The 19,100-nt window shown below is 52.5% G+C and overlaps 2 protein-coding genes across 3 annotated transcripts; one reads left to right on the top strand and one right to left on the bottom strand.

Moving 5' to 3' along the window:
- Window positions 1–3,229: 3,229 nt before the first annotated feature.
- Window positions 3,230–11,046, top strand: ORAI2 (ORAI calcium release-activated calcium modulator 2; the record flags this gene model as incomplete). 2 transcript variants are annotated; one of them, XM_084272799.1, is made up of 3 exons in its annotated part: window positions 3,230–3,460; window positions 9,184–9,723; window positions 10,825–11,046. In XM_084272799.1, 3 exons carry the CDS (start codon window positions 3,233–3,235, stop codon window positions 10,924–10,926), a joined length of 870 nt encoding a protein of 289 aa, XP_084128925.1. In that variant the 3' UTR covers window positions 10,927–11,046. The 2 variants fall into 2 exon arrangements, with proteins under 2 accessions (XP_084128925.1, XP_084128924.1); XM_084272798.1 differs by having other exon boundaries at window positions 3,233–3,460; window positions 9,184–9,720.
- A 5,357-nt stretch (window positions 11,047–16,403) lies between these two features.
- ALKBH4 (alkB homolog 4, lysine demethylase) lies at window positions 16,404–19,049 on the bottom strand. Its single transcript, XM_084273199.1, has 3 exons — window positions 18,946–19,049; window positions 18,041–18,238; window positions 16,404–17,584 (listed from the first exon to the last, which is right to left on the bottom strand). The coding sequence occupies exons 1-3, from the start codon at window positions 19,045–19,047 to the stop codon at window positions 16,943–16,945; spliced, it is 942 nt and encodes a 313-aa protein (XP_084129325.1). The 5' UTR covers window positions 19,048–19,049; the 3' UTR covers window positions 16,404–16,942.
- Between the last annotated feature and the right edge of the window lie 51 nt (window positions 19,050–19,100).

Raw genomic sequence — 19,100 nt, 5'->3', positions numbered from 1 at the left:
AAGGGCCGCATCCTGCCTGGGGCGCGCCGAGGGTGGCTGGGAAGGAGGAGGAGAAATCCCTGCTCAGGCAGTGACCCGAGAGCGGATCCCAGCTGTGGCGGGGTGAGGGGCCACATCCTGGGGGGGGGGATCCCCACTGCCAAAGGGGGTCACAGCTGAGCTCTGGGTGGTGTTAAGTCCCAGGGCTGCTGCCGGGAAGGGGTCCCGAGGAGCGTGGAAGGGCTCCCCGTAGCAAAGAGGGCTTGAGCTTGGTGGTGGCAGAAGAGTGGGCAGTGGCAGGGCCAGGGCTTAGGCTTAACCACAGTGCGTGTGCTCCCGACTGGCACGGCACACAGGGAAGGTGCTGGGACAGAGGCACTGATGGCTCCCTGGGTGTGGGGCAGACACCTGGGTGCGAGGGGGAGGCCGGTGTCCCGAACCCGGGCAGCGAGGCTGGCAGTGCTGCTGAGACAGAGCTCTGCAGGGTGCCGCTCGGGAAGGAGACCAGCACAGCTCTGTCCTGGCAGCGTCTGCTCCGCTCCCTGCTGGGAAGGGATCCCCACACGTGTGCTCACAGCTGCACGGGGCAGCCCAGGCGTGAGGCAGGATGGGGAAGGCTTTCCCTGCACCGCCAAGGCTCTCCCCACGGCTCCCAAAGGAGCGCTGGGCACACGAACGACATCGATGTGGGGTGGCAGTCGCAGGCAGCTCTCTGCCTGCAGCCCTGTGCAGTGAAGCAGGGGCAAGTGCATCAGGGGGGCAGTGAAAGCGAGCAGAGACATAGCTGGGATAGGCTTGGCCTGAGCTGGCTGTCAGGGAGAGCTCTCCTGGGGAGGTCTCGCTTCTCCAGCCAAAACTAAACAGCCCTGGGCGCTAAAGCCCTGGAGGATGGTGATTTCCCAAGGAGTGTCCTAAACCTTGAACGCTGCAAGGTGAGAACATGGACTCTCCAGAATAGCTCTGCCCCACGATGCAGATAACTTGTTGAAAAGTCTTCCCAGAGTGAAACTGCTTGAGGTAAAATGCTCCTTTGGTCTTGTGTTTCAGCTGTCGGAGCCCCCCGCCCGTCCCTCCATGTCTGCAGGCAGCAAGGTGAGTTTGCCAGCCTGTCGCTGCTTGCTCGGGCTACAGTCATGTTTATGGATTTTATTCTGAAGTTGTTTACTTATTTGGGAACATCTCTTGAGCTGCTCCAGAGTGAAAATTCATCCCTGTGGTATTTTTAGCTTATTTTTCTAAGGAAAAGCAGCAGATGTGATTGGGTACTCTTGCTCTCCCTCTGTAACCTCTGAATTCATTTGTTTCTTTAATGGAATTTGTCCCAGGGGTTGAAGTTTCCTACAAGCAACGTTCCTACGCACTTTGTGAAAATAAATGGCAGGGAAGAGGCCATCAGTGTCCCAACTACAGGCAAAGCCAATAAACTCACCCCACGCTATACATTGCAGGATCCACACAGGATGTTGCCACAGGAAACGGCTTCATAGTTTAGCTGCTCACATAATGTCTCTGCTCTGATCCTCCCAGCAGGCTGGGGGAGAGGGGTTTGTCCTTTCTTCTGTAAAACAGGCGATTCTTGGCTTTTTCTGGAAGCACAGAGCCAGGTCCTTTGGCCCTGTTACTCTGCTCTTGGGTTTTATTCTCCTGGGAAAGTTCTTCTACGGTCGCTCTTTTGTTTTCTTTTTTAATAACTTGAAAGCTGTTGAGCAGTTCAGGAGCTGTCCTGGCGTGCTGCAGGGGCTGCTGTAGTCAAAAACTGCCCAGAAGACCACGTCTTGTGCTCTTGCTGCCATCCTTACTATGCCTGAGGGGGCTGAAGTCTGAAATCCCACCGTGCTCGGGGGACAGGCAGTGTTAGGGCCCATGATGCTTTATTTGCTGCTGAAGCTTAACCTTATTGTGCCCAGGGCAGCTTTGTTCCCTGTTAGTAATACCAGTTGGAGCTGTGTCCTTTTTATCACTGCCTCTTCTCCACAGCTCCCAGCTAACACTGGTTTATTAGCTGCCCGTGTACGCAGAGGGAGGCTGCAGGCAGGGCTGGGGCTCCTCTCACACCGACAGCAAGGTTCTTATGACCTTGAGGTGTGGTGCTGGGACTAATTAGTACCACACCACAGGTGATTCTGGGCACACATCTCCTTCAAGGAGCTGGTGTAAGTATTTACAGCCAGGAAGGTCTCGTGTGGTGCAGCTCCAGTGTTGCCACCCACCGCCGAGCTGTGAGCGTGGGGATTCCCCCTCTTTGGGAGGCTGGTTAAACCTTGTAGTTTCAGGTGTTTGTCAGAGTTGAGAAGTTCTTGCTCAGAACATTGAGTAAATCTGGTTCTGTGTCCGTGGGTGGCACAGAGATGTCCAGAGCCCTTTGCAGCAGCCTGGCCAAGTCGTGGTGTAAGGAGGTGTGGACCACACACTTGCCCATGCTGGCTGAAATAGTCTGGCTGCTTTCTTACACCTCTCAGTGTAACCTCCTGGGTCTGAAGATGCTGAAACTTCCAGGAAGGCAGCTAGCTTTTCCCCTTGGATTTGTCTTTTCCTTTCCTCAGGCTAAGAGCCACCGGTGGAAGTAAGGGAGCAGGGTTCTTGGTCGGATGCGGCTGATGAGCGGAGTGGGGGCAGTTCAGGAAATTTAACTTCCCCCTGCAGGAGCCTGGGAAGTTCATTTGTTGACCCTGCACAGCATTCGGCTCAGGGACTATTGGGGAGGTCTTGGGGGAGAGCTGTGCCCATCTAAACCCAGCTGCGATGGTTTAACAGAAACCTGGTTTCCAAGGAAAGAGCAAGAAGGGACTCTGCACCCACTAGTTCCGTTGCTGCTCTGATGGAGAGGCATTTGGCTCCACTCCGGGCTGCTTGGTGAAGCTGTCAGCTTCAAACGAAACTCTGAGTCGGCAGCTCTCTTTCTGAAGTGCCTTTGTGTGAAGAGTTTAGTTGATTAGCCAGGAGGAATTGAGGGGGAAATTTGAGGTGCCAGCTGTGGAACGGAGAGCCGGTCGCTGTGCAGCCTGCTTGAATTCCTGCTGGGGTAGTTCTGGCTACTCGTGTAACCCTTCCTAGTTCTCACAGTCATTTTTAGCAACTACAGACAGTCCTTCCTCTGTCCTGTGCCTTGGAAGTGTGAGGGTACCTGGTCTGTCACTCCTGTACTGGCTGCAGGTCAGGGTGTCTAAACGCGGCTCTGCCGGCAGTGGATGGTGCCCTGCCTGCTGCCTCCTGTGGGACATGACTGTTTTCTTTCCTCAGCGTTTCTCTCATCATGAGCTCTGAGTTGAACGTTCCCGTGGATCCTTCCACTCCTGCCTGCTGCTCCGAACCAGGCACAAAAGGCATGGACTACCGGGACTGGGTGCGGCGCAGCTATCTGGAACTGGTCACATCAAACCACCACTCCGTTCAGGCCCTTTCCTGGAGAAAGCTCTACCTGAGCCGAGCCAAACTGAAGGCGTCCAGCCGCACCTCCGCTCTGCTCTCTGGATTTGCCATGGTAGGTGCACTGTGGAGCGACGCTGTCTGGGTGGGGTGTGTAGAAACCATCTCTCTGTTGGTGTTTTCCCCCTGTGAAGAAGCAGGACATATGGCTGCTCTCTGAAGAGGCAGGAGGCATCTGCCCAGGGGCCTCTGCTTGGTTCTTGCTGGGAAGTTTGAGGCTGGTTTCTGAAGGCAGCAACAGATACGTGAGCTGCCTAACGGCCACCCCATGTGCTCTCAAGTCACCCCTTTAAAAGTACCTATCCCACCCTGTAAGGGACACCCCAAGAGCTCCACCAGCCTCGCTAAACCCCGCAGAGCCTGGGCTGTCCTTTGGACCCGAGGCCGATCACCGCTGGCTGCCTTCACGTGGCGTTGTGCCTGGGCGTGGAGCTCCTCAGGCCCCTGCTGCGGTCCTGAACGTTATCTCAATTTCTGTGTGTGTTTTCAGGTCACGGTGTCTGAAATGAGGTGGAGGTTGGGTCACAGTCAGTCTGCCAGAGCAAAGTTTGTGTAGCGCGATCGGGGAGATCGTGTTCTATGCAGAGGTGTGAGAAGAGGCCTTGCAGCCTTGGGCCTGGTGTCAGAGGAATCTTGAGCCTGAAGGGAGCCAAACCAGGGGTATTTTTGTCAGTGCTGCCTATTGGGAATAATCCCTGGTCCTCACTGCCCTCTGCACAGCACTCGGGTGTTGTCTGGAAGCTGTCTGCATAGGTCAGGGAGTGAGCAAGTAAGATGGGGACAGCCGGTGGGCCAGTGCTGAGGCCTGTCTGAGCCATGGTTCAAACACGGCCGTGCTGTGCCCACGTGGGCCTCTTCATCACCCCCTCTGGTTCTTGCTTATTTGGAGTGAGAACTGAAACCTGTTTGGGGGGGAGAGTTCTGCTCAGGAAGTGGGCAGGTCTGGGTGTTGTCAGGCAGAGGCAGAGGGCAGTGCCTGTGAGTGGGGCATGCTGGGAGGATGCTGCACCCCCGGCTCCGAAGCTGGGAAGGAAGGTGGATCTCAGGAACGTTACAGATAGTTTTCCCTGGTTTGTTTTAGCTTCTGCTGCTGCTTTTTCCTCCCCCAATCTCCCCCAGAACGTGAATCATCTGTAATATTCCAACAAAGCTGGTCACTCGCAGTGAGGCTGGAAAAACACACACGGGAGCAGGCGGTGGGGCAGGGAGGGTGCTCGCTGGCTTTGGGATTCCTCTCTGCTTGCTGGCTGCGTGCAGGCACCGCTGGTAAAAACTCTTCAGGCAGCCTATGTTGGTTCAGAAGCCAGTCTGTGTGCTGAAGTGGCAGGAGGCGCCTCCTCGCTGGGAGAAAGTTGGGTGCTCCCCTGTAGATTTGTTTCACTCGGAAGGTTTCTCACTCTAAAAAAGCTGCTCCTGTGTTTGCCTCTTGTGCCAGTTGTGCCCCTGAGTTTGTGTTAGTCATTCCTGATTGTTCCCTTTAACATGATGATTAAATTAATGCTTTGTGGTGCTGTGAACTGCTGTATCCCCTCAGCATGGTTACCCAAGCGGGCACCACGCTGGGGTGCGCTGGTGCTGGCACGGCTGGGGCTGGGGCTGGGGGGACCAGCAGCCCACCCACGTGTCTGAAGGCAAAGCACGCCTTGGCTCACACAGCAGGAGGGTGCTGAAAGTCCTTGGCAAACACACAAAATGAACCATTTGGCTTGTAAAACACAAGGCAAATGAGCACCTAGTCAGAAGTGGTGTTAATTACAATCGCCCACTTAGCACAGTAAGTACACCTGAAACCAGTAATTGTCGGAAATCAAAATAAGGGGTTCTCTTTATGAGCAGCTTCCTCCTTCCAGTGAGTGCTGAGGCAGCTCCTTCTGAGGCAGCTCCTTCTGCTGGGTCACTTCCCCGCTGTTCCTCTGGCACGCAGGTCTTTGTACACGGATGTTTACTCTCTAACAAGAGCATCTATTTGGCTATTGATGGAGGTAGAGACGTTACTGGGTCTCCCTGTAGCCCTGCCTACATTTAAATATGTAAACAAATGTCCTACAGGGCCTGGCCATTCCTTTATTTACTTCCTTGTCAGCGTGTTTGACTCAAGCCAGTTCCATATTGGCTGAAAATTATTACGAGCTGATGGCTATTTAATCAAGAGGTGGTGGCTTCGATCCAGCTCCTTCTGGACAGGCCACAGGATAATGGGAACCTTCCTCGTTACATGATGCTATCTCTGGTATTTCTGGCAGGGAGCTGGGTGGATCAGGAGGACGTGGGTCCTGTTCGGTGCCAGGTCTGCTCAGAGGACTGTAGGGCTACTGCATTTGCAGATGAAGATTTAGAGGGAGCTTAGGAAACCTCTTTAATCATTTTCCTTAATAATTACTGCTAATCAGCCTTCTCAATACTTGTCCCATTGCTACAGGATATGTGTTGGATCTAAAAAAACCCCCCACAAACCCCAAACAACAAAAAAAAAACCCAACCCGAAGAAAACCGAACAGATCTACTGGAGTGAATATTTTTACAGGCTGCCAAACCATCTGTGTGCCTGTAACATGGTTTATGTTAAGCCATTTGTCATCCTTTTGCCTGATGCTGTCTATCCTGGTCTAAATTCCTCCATCAGCTTAGTTGTGGACAATCTGGACTAAAAAACACCGGCCATAATGGCAGGTGATGTAATTGCAGTTTAATTCTAAAATGGTCTGGGTCCTCAGTCCTTTAGCAAACCTGGGGAGTTCAATAGGGTGAGTCTCAAGCTTCAAATTAAGCCTGAGCTGAAGCCTCCTGCTTGGCAGAGTGCTCAGTGCCTTGCAAAGTCGAGCCCTTGACACCTCAGCTCCTGGGAAGAGGTTAAAATAAAGGGGGCTGTTCTCATGCAAGGGTATAATTGTGTGGAACGTGACCTTATTAATAGTTTTACAGGCTAAGCAGCATGTTTAATGATTTTTAAATGGGTTATGTCAGCTTGTCCTCTTTCTCTTGTCCCGGTCAGAGAATGACATGGCAGCCTGCACAGGCTACAGCAGGAAGAGCTCACTTGCCTTCCCAGTGCTTGTTTGGGTTAAATGAGCTGTTTTTCTGCCTTGCTGCCCTACCTGGATTGTTGATGTTTCTCCCTGAAATACCTCTTCCTGAGCCATCAGTCAGTGTTAAAAATTCATCGCATGGCACAGCTGAAGCTAGCCCTGGGGAATAGGGTAGTCTGGGAGGAAACATCCAATTAGCTGGAAAGTGCTGCTCAAGCGAGGGATAACAAGTAGAAATTGATGTGTTGACATCAGCCAGGCTTTCAGCTTTCATATAGAGCTATAAATTGAACATGCAGGTACGATTCCTGTTCAGCTCGCTGAATACTGAGTCTCTGGGTGTTACAGAGCCCGATAATGCACAACAGACCTGCAGCTGATGGGGTGTGACTGCCAGTCACAGCACTGGGCAGATGTATTGTACAGAGCCAGTCTGATCTCCTCCTCCCTGAATCAATACAGGGGGAAGGTGCAGAGAGAATATACAGGAGGCAACGTGTAACCTGTTGAAATTAAACTGACCTTGCAATAGATGGAGGAGCTGACCCCATGTTATTTTCTCTGCTGTATAGCAAGAAGTACTGTAAATTGCAAACAGGAACTGTTAAAAAGCAACAGGAAAGTTAAAAGCCTCCATTTTCGTAATCAGAATAAAAGGCTGGCAGTATCCAGGAGCTGCCCCAGTATTTTGGTGTCTCTAGTATCCTAAATGGTTGATGTAAGGTAAAATCTGGACTGGTGGAGGTTGACCACTCGCAGCCCCAAACACACGTGATGTGTCATGGTTGGTACTGAATGTGTTCAGACTTGGCTGTGATCCAGATGATGGAGTGGAACCCCTTCCTTATGGGGAGAGGCTGGGGGAGCTGGGCCTCTTCAGCCTGGAGAAGAGGAGGCTGAGGGGTGACCCTGTTAATGTTTATAAATATGTAAAGGGCCAGAGTCAGGAGGCTGGAGCCAGGCTCTGCTCAGGGATGGAGCCAGGCTCTGCTCAGGGATGGAGCCAGGCTCTGCTCAGGGATGGAGCCAGGCTCTGCTCAGGGATGGCAGCGATAGGACAAGGGGCAGGGGATGCAGCTGGAGCAGAGGAAGCTCCATGGGAATGTCAGGAGGAACTTTGTCACTGTGAGGGTGATGGAGCCCTGGGACAGGCTGCCCAGAGAGGCTGGGGAGTCTCCTTTCTGGAGACATCAAACCTGCCTGGACAGGTTCCTGTGTGATTTAGTCTGGGTGACCCTGCTCTGGCAGGGGGTTGGGCTGGATGAGCTTTTGAGGTGCCTTCAACTCCTGACATTGTGTGATTCTGGGATCCCCTCATTCAGGCAAGACAGCACTTGTGCCACCTCAGGTACTGCTTTCACCCCCTTTAATCCTCGGGGTTACCCCCACCCAGGGTGTGAACATGAGCCTGCCCCAGTGCCTAGATTATATTGCCACCAAGTAATGCCCAGCAAGTGGTGCAGTTGTTATGCAGAGCCCGAGCTGGCTGCGAAGCAGGGGTCTCATGCAAAGTCTGAGTAAAGGAGTGATGAGTCCATCCAGCTAAATCCATCTTGCCCAGAACCAAGCTGCTTGTTCAGCCTTTGCCTTCTTGCCGTGGCCTTGAGAGGCACTGCCCAAGGCAGGCATGTGAGCATCAGCTTCTCCTCAGTGCATCTGGCAAGCTGTGCTGTGCCGGAGCAGCAGGTTGCCTGTGATCACCAGAGGTTTTGCCTGGCTGCCAGGCAAGTTAGTGTCTGTGCAAAGCAGAGAGTGCAGCTGCAGGTCCAAGCAAGTCACGAGAGTTACCAGAGAGGAAGGTCTGACAGTCTTGGCTGCTGGTTTTGTGGCTTCTCGTAGCACAAGGTTTCTGCAGCCCTTCCAGGGATGCCACCACACAGGAAGACAGTTTTACTTCACAGGTAGGTTAAGCGATTTTACAGATCCTCAGTGCTAAACCAGTTCTGTAGCTGGACTGCAGATCTGATCTCAGAAGAGCTCCCTGCTCTCTCGTGCTTATTCTGCTTGTTGAGCTTTGTTTGATTAAAGAACAAACAGGTTTAGAGACTTGGGAGCTCCCATCTGAGTTGCTGAGCACACCCATAAGCCAGTAGCTGTCCACTTCTGCCGAGTGTATCAGTCAGTTATTAGCTCTCAGGGGAGAAATCTGAGGCTATAAATAACTTGTATCTGGGCGTATTTATAACAAAAACAAACGTACGTTGCTCTGAGAATAGAAGGCAGCTATTTTAACCAAGTTAAACTGTGAAGTAGCTTGCGTGCTTCCCATGGAGGGGAGGGGAACCTTGCTGGCTGCTGGCCAGCGGAGCTGCTGGCTTTTGCTTTTCATTCCACGGCTGAAGTCAAAGCTTCCTGCAGAACTGCAGCCACGAGTGATGGGCGGAAGGAGAAGGTGTGAGGGGCGGGTGGGCTAGCAGGCTGTCAGCTGCCTCCGAGCTCCACGTGTTGTCTAAAGAGTTCCTTCTGCTGTGTGTTTGGTTTGATGCTGTTCGTATGGCTGGTGGCTGCACGGAGTGATATGTTATCTCAGGAACCGTGTGCGTGTGGCTCCGGAAAGGCCAGGCTCAGGCTGCACGTGCATCTTCCTGGGAAGGAGAAATGGCCCATCTAGGCTGCCATTCTAAAAAGCACTTGAGCATGTACTTGACCTTAGGTGCCTCTGCCTGAATAAAGATGCTTTCATGGCTGAAAGCCTTGGAAAAGAGGAAAACTAGCAGCTGATGATGAGCTTTTTGTGTTCCTTTCCCCCCAGGTTGCCATGGTGGAGGTGCAGCTGGAGGTGCAGTACAAGTACCCCCAGATGCTGCTGATCGCTTTCAGTGCCTGCACGACGGTGCTGGTGGCAGTTCATCTCTTCGCCCTTCTCATCAGCACCTGCATCCTGCCCAACGTGGAAGCAGTGAGCAACATCCACAACCTGAACTCCATCAGCGAGTCCCCCCATGAGCGCATGCACCCCTACATCGAGCTGGCCTGGGGCTTCTCCACTGTCCTGGGCATCCTCCTTTTCCTGGCAGAAGTCGTGCTTCTGTGCTGGATAAAATTCCTCCCCGTGGGCTCCATCCTGAAAAACGAGACCAGCAACATGGAGAAGCCCAGCGGCCACGCAGGCTGGCAGTCAGCACTGGTCTCCACCATCATCATGGTCCCAGTGGGTCTGATCTTCGTCGTCTTCACCATCCACTTCTACCGCTCGCTGGTGCGGCACAAAACGGAGCGGCACAACCGAGAGATCGAGGAGCTCCACAAACTCAAAGTGCAGCTAGACGGGCATGACAGAGGCATGCAGGTAGTGTGACTGAGAGCCACAGGCTGCTCCCACAGATCTGCTCAGCCAAGGCTAAAGAGCAGACTACATACCTGTTTTGCTAGTTGGTGAGACGCACCACCGATGGATTGTCTTGAGGCTTAATTATGTAAACGCTAATTGCCTGCCATATATAGCTGTGGGTTCTAGTGCTGTTTCAGGTGCCGGGGTCTCTGGCCTGTTTCTGGTCCTACACACTTGTGTACTTACGTCAACACTGCCATGGAGTTCAAGGTCAAAGCTCGGTTCAGGTAGCCAAAAACCTGTATTTTTCCCAAACGCAACATCCTGTTGCCAAAAGTAAAACCACAGCAGCTGTCCAGAAAGCCAGTGTGTGTGTAGGACCTGGCATATGTGTCAGAACTCCCTGGCTGCCAGTGCAGCAGCAGTTAACTGGCAGCTCATTTCTAGAGCTGAGCTGGTTAACGATGGTATCTGCAGCTGGCTTGGACATCCAGGAAAGCACAAGAGAAACTCTGAGTGTTGATCACCTTTGTTCCAAAGCAAGTGTTCCATAAATACATTACCAGAAAGAAATCAGCTTTAGCTTTTATGTTTTGGGGGGGGATGTTCAGTTTCTTCTTTTTTTTCTTTTTTTTCCCTTTTTCCTTGCTATTCCTTACTCTATTTTTACAGTTGGAGAGGTAGAGTTTCACATTGGAGGAGGCTGGGAAGTTCTGTTGTACTTTCTTCAGCAGCATCTGTCACTTTAGATTGAATGAACGCCCAGATCATGTGTCTTTTCCCAATAAGAGGCAAAAGTACCCAGGGAAGGCTTACAGGTGTTTCAGTTTTAACAAGGACATTCTTAAAACAGAACAGTGACAGGGAATTTAAGGAGAGACAACTCTGAAGGACTAGAAAAGCAAGTTTCAAGGAGGTAAGGAGTGACAGCGTGTTGTAGAAATCTCTCACTACGTCATCACCATCTCTGTATTGTCCCAATGTCTTTGCCCGGTTTGCTGGAGAGAACAAGCCCCAGTCCTGTGCATGTCATCAATTGTTGGGGGGTAGGATGAGCAGGGGGTTTGTTTTCAGCTGTAGCATTTGTCTGTCAAACGCTTCCTTCTCCCTCCACTGAAGCAGGCAACTCCTCTGGTGGGACCCGGAGCTGCGCTGGCGACTCTGACGGAGCTGGATCTGGCAAGAGAGCTGTGTGCCATGAAAGAGCTATCACGTTTCATTTGAGCTGGCTTTCTTTTTCCCCCAGCAGCAGAGAAAATGACACTTGCACGTCTGTACTGCTTGGCAAGGGAAGCTCGTTAACCCTACAGCATCCTTTGGGGTGAAAACTTCCTTAACAGTGCTTTTATGATCTCTGGTCACTCTGAGGAGGGACGAGCGTGTTTTGCAGCCGTCAGCTTACGCAAGGGAAAGTACAGCTTTCTGCCAGGTGAGGTGGAGAGAGGCACAGGCACGTTTCCTTGGCCCCAATCCTGTGCTGATTCCCTGCTCTGCACTCAAACATCGCTGTCTCCGAGTCTCCCGGGCTTCCAGAATCATTAAGGATATTTGTAGTGCTCTATTTAACCCCCAGTCCCTTTATTCCACTGGGATCTGAGAAATCTGATGGCAGTGTATTAGATATCAGCTTCCCAGATTGGAGAGCACACACAAACCCCAGTGCAGGGGGGGGCGAGACAGTCCCCATGTCCCTCTCTGGCGAAGGCCTTGGGAACCCAGCTCTAATCTCTCTTGTTTACATGCGAGTTTGAGCACTGCTGAACAAGTTGCTTAGCACTGTGTCTGTGGCTGTCGTCTGCTGTTCTTGCCGCCGTTGGCGTGTACCAGCTTGGCTGACATGCAGCAAAGAAAATAGCCTTTGTGCACTAAATGACTAGTCGGTACTTATGTGCATATGCAAAAAAAAAAAAAGGAAGAGGAGAATCCTCCAGAAAGTGGGTGGTGGTGAAATCCATGCGCTTTCCCCAGGAGTCTGCCCTCTCTCCCTCTTCCTGCTGTAATAAAGGTTTACACAGCAAAATCAGAGTTGAGCTTGCTGCCAAGTGTTACGTGTGGAAGCTCTTCTACCCACAAAATTCCTATCAGGAGGCCAGAGCCAGACCAGAGAGACGAATCGCTCATCTCTACTTCGCTCTCTCCTTTACTATCAGTAGTATTTGGACTCTGCGTGCTGTGCAGCTCAGGAGGTTGTTGAGGATCAAGTATCGAGCTGTTTTTGCACTTGCATAGGGTGCTGCAAAAGCAACGCAGCTCATTTGGAAACAGCCAAATCCTTTAATTCTTTGCAAATACAATAAACTTCAGCAAATGGAGAACCGCAGCAGAAACCGTGCTTTGTGTGGAGTCACCCGGCGAGGCTTTGGTGGGCTCGGATCCCAGCCGAGTCTCGAGGCGGCGCATCCGTGCCTGGAGTGGGATCACCTTACTGCAGCAGGGAGTCAGAGGTATGGTTTGAGATGGTGTCCCAAGGGTGATCACACTAAGAATAATCATGTGCTTCCCCATCTTTGCTTGCAGCTTTGTGTCACGTGTCTCTCTGGGCACCGAGTTCTCCCGTCCATGAGAAGCCCGTGGGTATATTTTTGCTCTTTGACTCTGGTGTCTGGCATCTCTCAAGGTTACCTACCCATCACCTCCCTGCTGTAACTTCTCTTTTCTTTTTTCCCCAACAGCAGCCTTTTCTTGTTTTACTCCACCCTCTCTTCCTCCAGCTTGTTTATTCTCTCTGCCTTGGGCTCCGGAGTCGTGCTGCGGCAGCGTTGCCTGTGGTGTCAGCCACGGTAGCTGGTCCATGATGGAGCAGGGACACTGTACTTGTCCAGATGGGTGATTCTGTGCTACAGCACCAGAAAATCCTCCTTGCTTCTGCTGCTGCCCCCAGGGCTGGCAGCAGGATACCCATCAGTCAGGGGTGGAGATGCCTGCCTTTCCACACCACTGCTGGTGTCCCAGGGAGGCTGACAGCGTGCTGTGTCACAGCTGGTGCCTGGCCACGTCTGCCCTGTGCTGTCTCCTCTCTCATTCCTGCGGTGTGCCAGGCTTTCTGTGGCTCTATTCCTGCGGTCCCTGCACAGGGATGCTGCTCACCAGGGCCCTACCCGCAGGCTTGGATGTGTGGCAAGGATCTCCCCTGATGTGTGTGAGCTTTCTGGGCCAGCCTCAGGCCCTGGGGTGGGGTAACTGTTGCCCTAATTCTCAGCTCTCTTGGGCTGTAGGTGTCTGCACTAGCTATTGCCATGTTTGGGCCATCTCCCCAGTTTCTGCAGTGGGGTTTGCCTTGGCGTGCTGCAGGGGACAGCCATGATCCTGCTCCAGAGTCCTGAGTCCTGTTTCAGACTTACTTTGGATGGTTTTTGCCTGGCAGAAAAATACGTCTGCAGCACTGGAAAGACTCTTCCTAAAGTGGGGAAGAAGCTGTCGAGGACAGATACACAGCCCTGTTCTGTATCATTCCTGGGCACCTGCCTTGGTTTAGGAGGTGACTCCTCTCTCTCTCTTTCCTTCCCTCATTAGCAGGAGTCAAGACCGGGCACGAATGCGAGCTGGAGGGAGCTGTGAGAGCCAGAGCAGTATCGGGTTCTCCCTTTGCTGTGGTTTGTGGCAGCTCTTAGTCTGTGAGCTCCCTATTTTTAACACTGCCCTGGAGCAGCCCTGGCTCTGGTAGCTGCTGCCCCGTTGTTTCCATAGCTGTGTGAGTCTCGGTGAGGCTCTGTGACCGGGGGAGATGGAGCAGATGTTGGGTTTGACTGTCTGTCCAACCCACGTGAGGGATGTGAGCGATCCTGTGAGCTCCCCGGGTGGAGCGCGCTCTGCAGCAAGGCTCAGCTGTGTGGAAGTGTTTAGAGAGAGCTGGTGGGTGCAGCTGCACAGCGAACAGCCTTCGGTTCCCTGACCTGGGATGCAGGGACAGGCAACCCCAGCTTGCGCTGGGGATGGAGGTGCAGGGTGCCTGTCCAGCTGCAGGACTGGTTGCCCACACTTCACATCCTCCTCTTGCCTTTCCTTGGCATTTCATAACATCCTTTCGCTTCTTCCCCTGCCTTGAACCAAACAAGAGGCCTCTGAGTTTCCCTGCTGCTGCAGCTTCGTTATCTTCTAAATCTTGTTGCATCTACTTTTGAGACAGCTTCCTCAAGCTGCAACCTCAGGTTCAGACCCTGGCACAACCAGGCCAGCGTGGTGATCTTCTGATTACCTCCTCCAGGCTCTCCCCGCTGTACCCACACCAAACAAAGCAGTTCCAGTAATTACTGACCAGCTGAATTGGGAAAGCGTTCCTGTGTGCAGGACTGGGAGCTTGCCTTCTGCCCAGGGTTAGAGCAATGATGAGCACTAAGTGCTAGGAGGGGAAAAATACCTGTGTTTTAGCTTGGTCTATTCTTGTTTTATCTCTGCTTGAACAACATGCACTGGAGAACAACGTATGAACCTCCGTTATCATCCAGCCATGTGAGAGAAGCTGGATAAACTTGCTGATTTCAGCATCCTCTGTGGGTTAACTTGGGCTTTGTCTTTTTTATATGTTTTTTTAAAGCTTGGTCAGGTATTACCCTTCTTTTAAAATACACAACTAGGTAACAGTTAGATGTGCTTCCTTTTAACAAGGGCCTGGCTCTTGGCGTGTGTTCTACAAGCACTAATCTCAGTTAAGAAGATAGATGGCTGTGATAGGATCTCCCATAGCGTGAAGACCATTAAAGCTTCTCTGACATTAATAACAGTAGCATAGGGGCCAAAGTTACTTTTAAGAGCTCATTAATTAAGATTAAAACCTTTCTATGCTTCTCTCTGATTTCTGTATTTGACAGTCCAAACCAAGTGTAGATGTTCTGCAGCATTGCAGTTCTAGTTTGGGGTTTTTTTTGAGAGAGAACGCACATAAAGGCCTGTAAATAGACCTGATGGGTGTGTAATTTTGGTCCATGGTGATGCCTGAGCAGCTGTTCAACAGGTGAAAAATGTCCAAAGATAGACACAGCAATGACTGTCTAGTGACTAGGTTGAATTTTGGACTTCAAAACCACCTTAAAAAGCCCTCAATTTTTGGCTCTGAATATAATTATTTCTATTTTTTAAAATTTAAGTTACCAACTCAGAAGAGCTGCATTTTTCTGGCAAGAAGGGCAGCTTCCCCACCTAACAAATGCAGAGCACAAAATGAGCTAATAGTGTTTATCTTGTTCCTGTGGCACACTGATTCATCAGGACCCATCATCTGCTTTCGCTGCAGAGAGGATGAAGCAGCGGGTACACACACACAGAGTGTTTCACCAGCCCGAAGAGCACAACACACATCTACAAGGGAGCCCTGGAAAGAAGGGCCAAACGTTAATGGAAATACTGGGCTGCCAATGCGGTTTGCTGAGCAAAGAGCAGATTGCTGGAGAGGCTGGAAGGGTGAGGAGGATGTGGGTTCAACCTTGCTTCATCTGTGAAAGCCTGTCCTGGGTTTCCTCCTGTAGCAGAGCTTGGTGCCGAGCCCCAGTGGGCTGCCGGCTGCGATCTCCTGCTTGGCCAAACGTCCTCTGCTCCCCCAGCAGCTCCAGGAGCTCACCTGGGGACATCTGTGAGTGCTGTGGGCACCCGTGGCATGGTGCTGATCACACCAGGCTGCTGGAAAAAGGTTAGGAACTGCTGCTTGGAGAGCACAAGGCCCTGGGCTGGGGAGTGAGCTGGGGAAATTGCAGCCTATGAAATGATCCCTGGGATAAGGCTGCGAGTACGTGTGGCCTACTGGCGTTGGCAGTGCCTGGCTGCCCTGAGAGGAGGGCGTGCTGTGACTGCTGAAACCACTGCTGCAGCAGGTAGGGAACGCTTGCCAGCCCGTTGGGTGGAGGTTTGGGGGTTCTGGAGTTTGGGGGCCCGTGGGAGCCCTGTTCGTGTGTCCCCGTTGCAATTACAACATCGATGGCCACTGGGCTGAACTGAAACTGGTTCATGGCAGCCACAAAGGGCTGGTGTCGTATCTGTTAGCTTAAAACTGATAAAAAAATAACCTGATTCAGCCAACTGATTGCTAATACCTGTTCTGTGGGGTGAAGAGCTCCCTCCCCAGCAGTGCCCAACGCGGGGTGCGTTACTCTACAGTAAACCCTCTGCATTGTGCCAGGGGAGTGCTTCTGGGGCAGAATTCACCTGTGATCCCATGCATGTGTCCCCTCTCCTCACACCAAACCAGGCAGTGCTGCAAAAGGGGTTTACTGCTGCAGGTATGACCAGGCTGATGCCCCAATTGTGTTTATTAAGGGATCACACTTCTTCCACAGCACAACTTCATTTTCGAGAGCACAGGAGTTTGTTCAGAGCAGACAGATGGTCTCAAATCAGCTTCTGCTACAAATGACTACTTGAATCTTGGGTATGAGGCATGATTCAAACCTGACTGCTGGAGGTGCCAAGAAAAAAGATGAGAGCTGCCCAGGGTTGCAGTCTGTTGCCCAGCTTATTCCCCAAACCAGGCTCTTGCTACTGGGAGCTGACAGCGGGGTTCAGAGATGACAAATGATCAGAAAATAGCACGGTCTGTGCAAGTCTTTGCTCTGAGCTCTGCCCAAGCTGTCTCTGCAGAAGAGTCAGCATTGGCTCTCTGCAAATGCTGCTCTTTGGTCCCAGAAGATCTAGGTCACACACTGTATCTATGATTAATCCTCACCCTTACAGCATGAATCTCCAGCAAAGGATAATTACTTTAATTAGTTCTCAGTGTGTTGTACGATCTGTGGAGAGATGCTTGCCTACCCTCCTCCCCATGAGAGCTGATCTCTGAAGGAGCTGTCTGAAGTGGGTGAGAGATGGCTGTGTCCCTACAGCACAGCACAACACTAAAAGCAGTACGACAGAACCCAGCACAGGTTGTGCTGCAGGGCTTGGCCTGAGTCTGTACCAAGGGCTGTTTGATGCTCAGCTCGGTTTAATGGATCTAAATTTCTTTCTTGGTTTCAGCATTTAAGAACTGGCCATTTGCTTTCAGCATTCTGTGACAATACACCTCATGAATACAAGAGCTGGTTGCTGGCTTTGGCCTAAACTCTCCCGTTGCAGGACCCTCTTCAAAGAAACAAGCAGCCCACCCCTTCCTTGCACACTCTTATTTCAGTCTGTTAAATTTCCATTTGACTGAGCTTATCTCTGTCCACACACAACAGCCTCTTACACACCCTCCAGAAATAAACCCAGCTGTACAAACTCCGTCCTTTATTCCCCAGTCCCGAGGAGCTGCATTCTGGGCTCCTCTTGCGCATCACACCGGTCTGCCCTGAAACGAAAGAGCAATGTCGAGCAGTTCTCTCCCCAGCTCCTCGTGCCGTCCCCCGGCGCTGAACTCTGCCGACAGCTCCCTGAAGGTGACACCGACTCGGCGGTGCTCTATGTGCCTGCGGTGAATGGCGTGTTTCCACCTGTACCGCGCGTCGCCGTACAGCACCACCAGCGACCTGCGGGGCAGGTGCACGGCGACAGTCGCCTCTCTGCTCGGAACGAGCCGCGGGGAGCAAACGCCCTTGATTCCCCCTGCGCTTGGAGTTTTGCGCGCTGACGCCTGCGTAAAAGATCCAGGGGGACTCACTTCCCCGTTTTCTTGCCTGGAAGTGGGAAATAATTGGATCCTGTCCTGGGAATCACGAGACATGGACAGCACGGTTTTTGAGAGCAAGTTCAAGCTCACCAGGCGCTCTCCCCAGAGCCACCAGTCATCGAAATGCGGGTCGATGGCAGAACCCCTTTCCGGCATGTAGTCCAGATTACACTGTTCCACAGGGAAGAAGCCGCCCAGCACAGAGCAGGCCTTCATCTGCGCCACGATCTTCTTGCTAAAACTTGGCAAACCGGTAAAGCTGCCGGCTTTCACCCTTTGCTTCTTGAAGTTCACTTTGGGTCCATAGTCCTGTTGTGAGAAAAGAGGGGAAAAGCTAGTGTTAAGGAAAACTCTGGAAGGAATCTGTCAGAAAAGTCTTTTTGGAGAGGCTGTGATCCCACAAGGCCCGTTGTCAAGCCTTGTGAGTTCTCTTCCAGTGCCACTGGGTTACAACAGGACTCAGCGAAGCAACAGTAATCTCGCTGGAATTCAAGTTCTCATCTGTAAAGTAAAACCAAACCCCAAAACACCCAGTTCTTTCCCATGGAGACTGTGTGAGCATCAGTGCCTGGACATGCAGCACCAGGTAGGATCTGTTACAGCTACCGTACAGTTTTGCAAGAAGTTGCCTTTAATTACAAGCAGTTCTTGCAGCTGATTTCAGGGAAAGTTTCCAAAGGAAAACATTTACTGTAAAATGCTCTGGGGTTTAACTGAAAAGGGCTTTCCTTTTCCAGAAGGATCTATGTGCTTCTTAAGCCAAACCTGTTTCTTTCGGCCAGACTGTGATGGTTTCCAGTCATCCTGATCCATCAGCTCAACTATCTCAGATTCTTCATCTTCACTAATGAACTCCTCCATCAGAAACACCCCTGGAAATGGAAATGTCCAGCCAGCAAATTCTGAGCCCTCGTTTCCTTTCGCTAGGCCTGTTGCTGGACAGTAAGTAAAATTATCTTCTACCTGTGGAAACAACAATGAGGAAGAAGAAAAGCACTGTGTGGGGGAAACATCACGATGAAGTATTTGCATGATGTACCCCTGCATCCTCGCCTGTATGGGGTTTGTGGGGAGAGGAGGTATTTTACAGCTGCTTTGGGGGGAGGACTCTTCCCTGCGTTTTATTACAGCTCCAGCATCACTGCAGTGCCTGCTCGAAGCCACTCTCCTTCCCTTGTAAAGGCTGTACCCTGCAAAGGTAGGGAAGTGCCAAGCGTGTGAGGAGATTAATGGTCGGTGCTCTCAGCCCGGCTGTAGATAGGGTTTGTCACAGCAATAAATGCTGAATGAATGGAGTTGATAAGAACTGCCGAGGCCCAGAGGCCGAGTGCTGGGTAACCCGCCTTGTCTTGGTGCCATAACCTCAGGCAAGGGGCTCCCGGGGCGTTCGAGGCTGCCGGTGCTGAGGCGAGGCCCCCAGGACGCTGCTTTGTTCCCGGCCTGGGCTCCCGATCGGGGCCCTGCGACCCCCAGGGCGCCGGGACCCCCTCCCGGCATGGAGGGGGGGTCCTCCCCCGCTCCCCCTCCCAGACCCTCTCGGCGTAGAGCCATCGCGGCCTGCCCGCCAGGCCCGCCCTGAGGGGAACATGGCAGGCGCCCCCCGCCCCCTCCTCCCGTCGGCCCGGCCCCGCCCCGCCGCCGGCCCCGCCCCGCCGCCCCCTCCCCGATACCTGCGGGGGCGGAGCGGCCTGCGCGGGCCCCTCGCAGAGCAGGCAGGAGCGGATCCCCTTGCAGCCGCAGCTCGGCCCTCCGCCGCCGCCCGCCGCCTCCATCGCCGCCGGCTCCGCTGAGGATACGGCCCTCCTTCCCTCCCTCCCTCCTTCCT

This window comes from Gallinula chloropus, assembly GCF_964237585.1.
Source record: "Gallinula chloropus genome assembly, chromosome: 19".
Taxonomy (NCBI): Eukaryota; Metazoa; Chordata; class Aves; order Gruiformes; family Rallidae; genus Gallinula; species Gallinula chloropus.
Note: the sequence above shows the minus strand (reverse complement) of the source record. Positions and strands in the feature narration are given on the sequence as shown.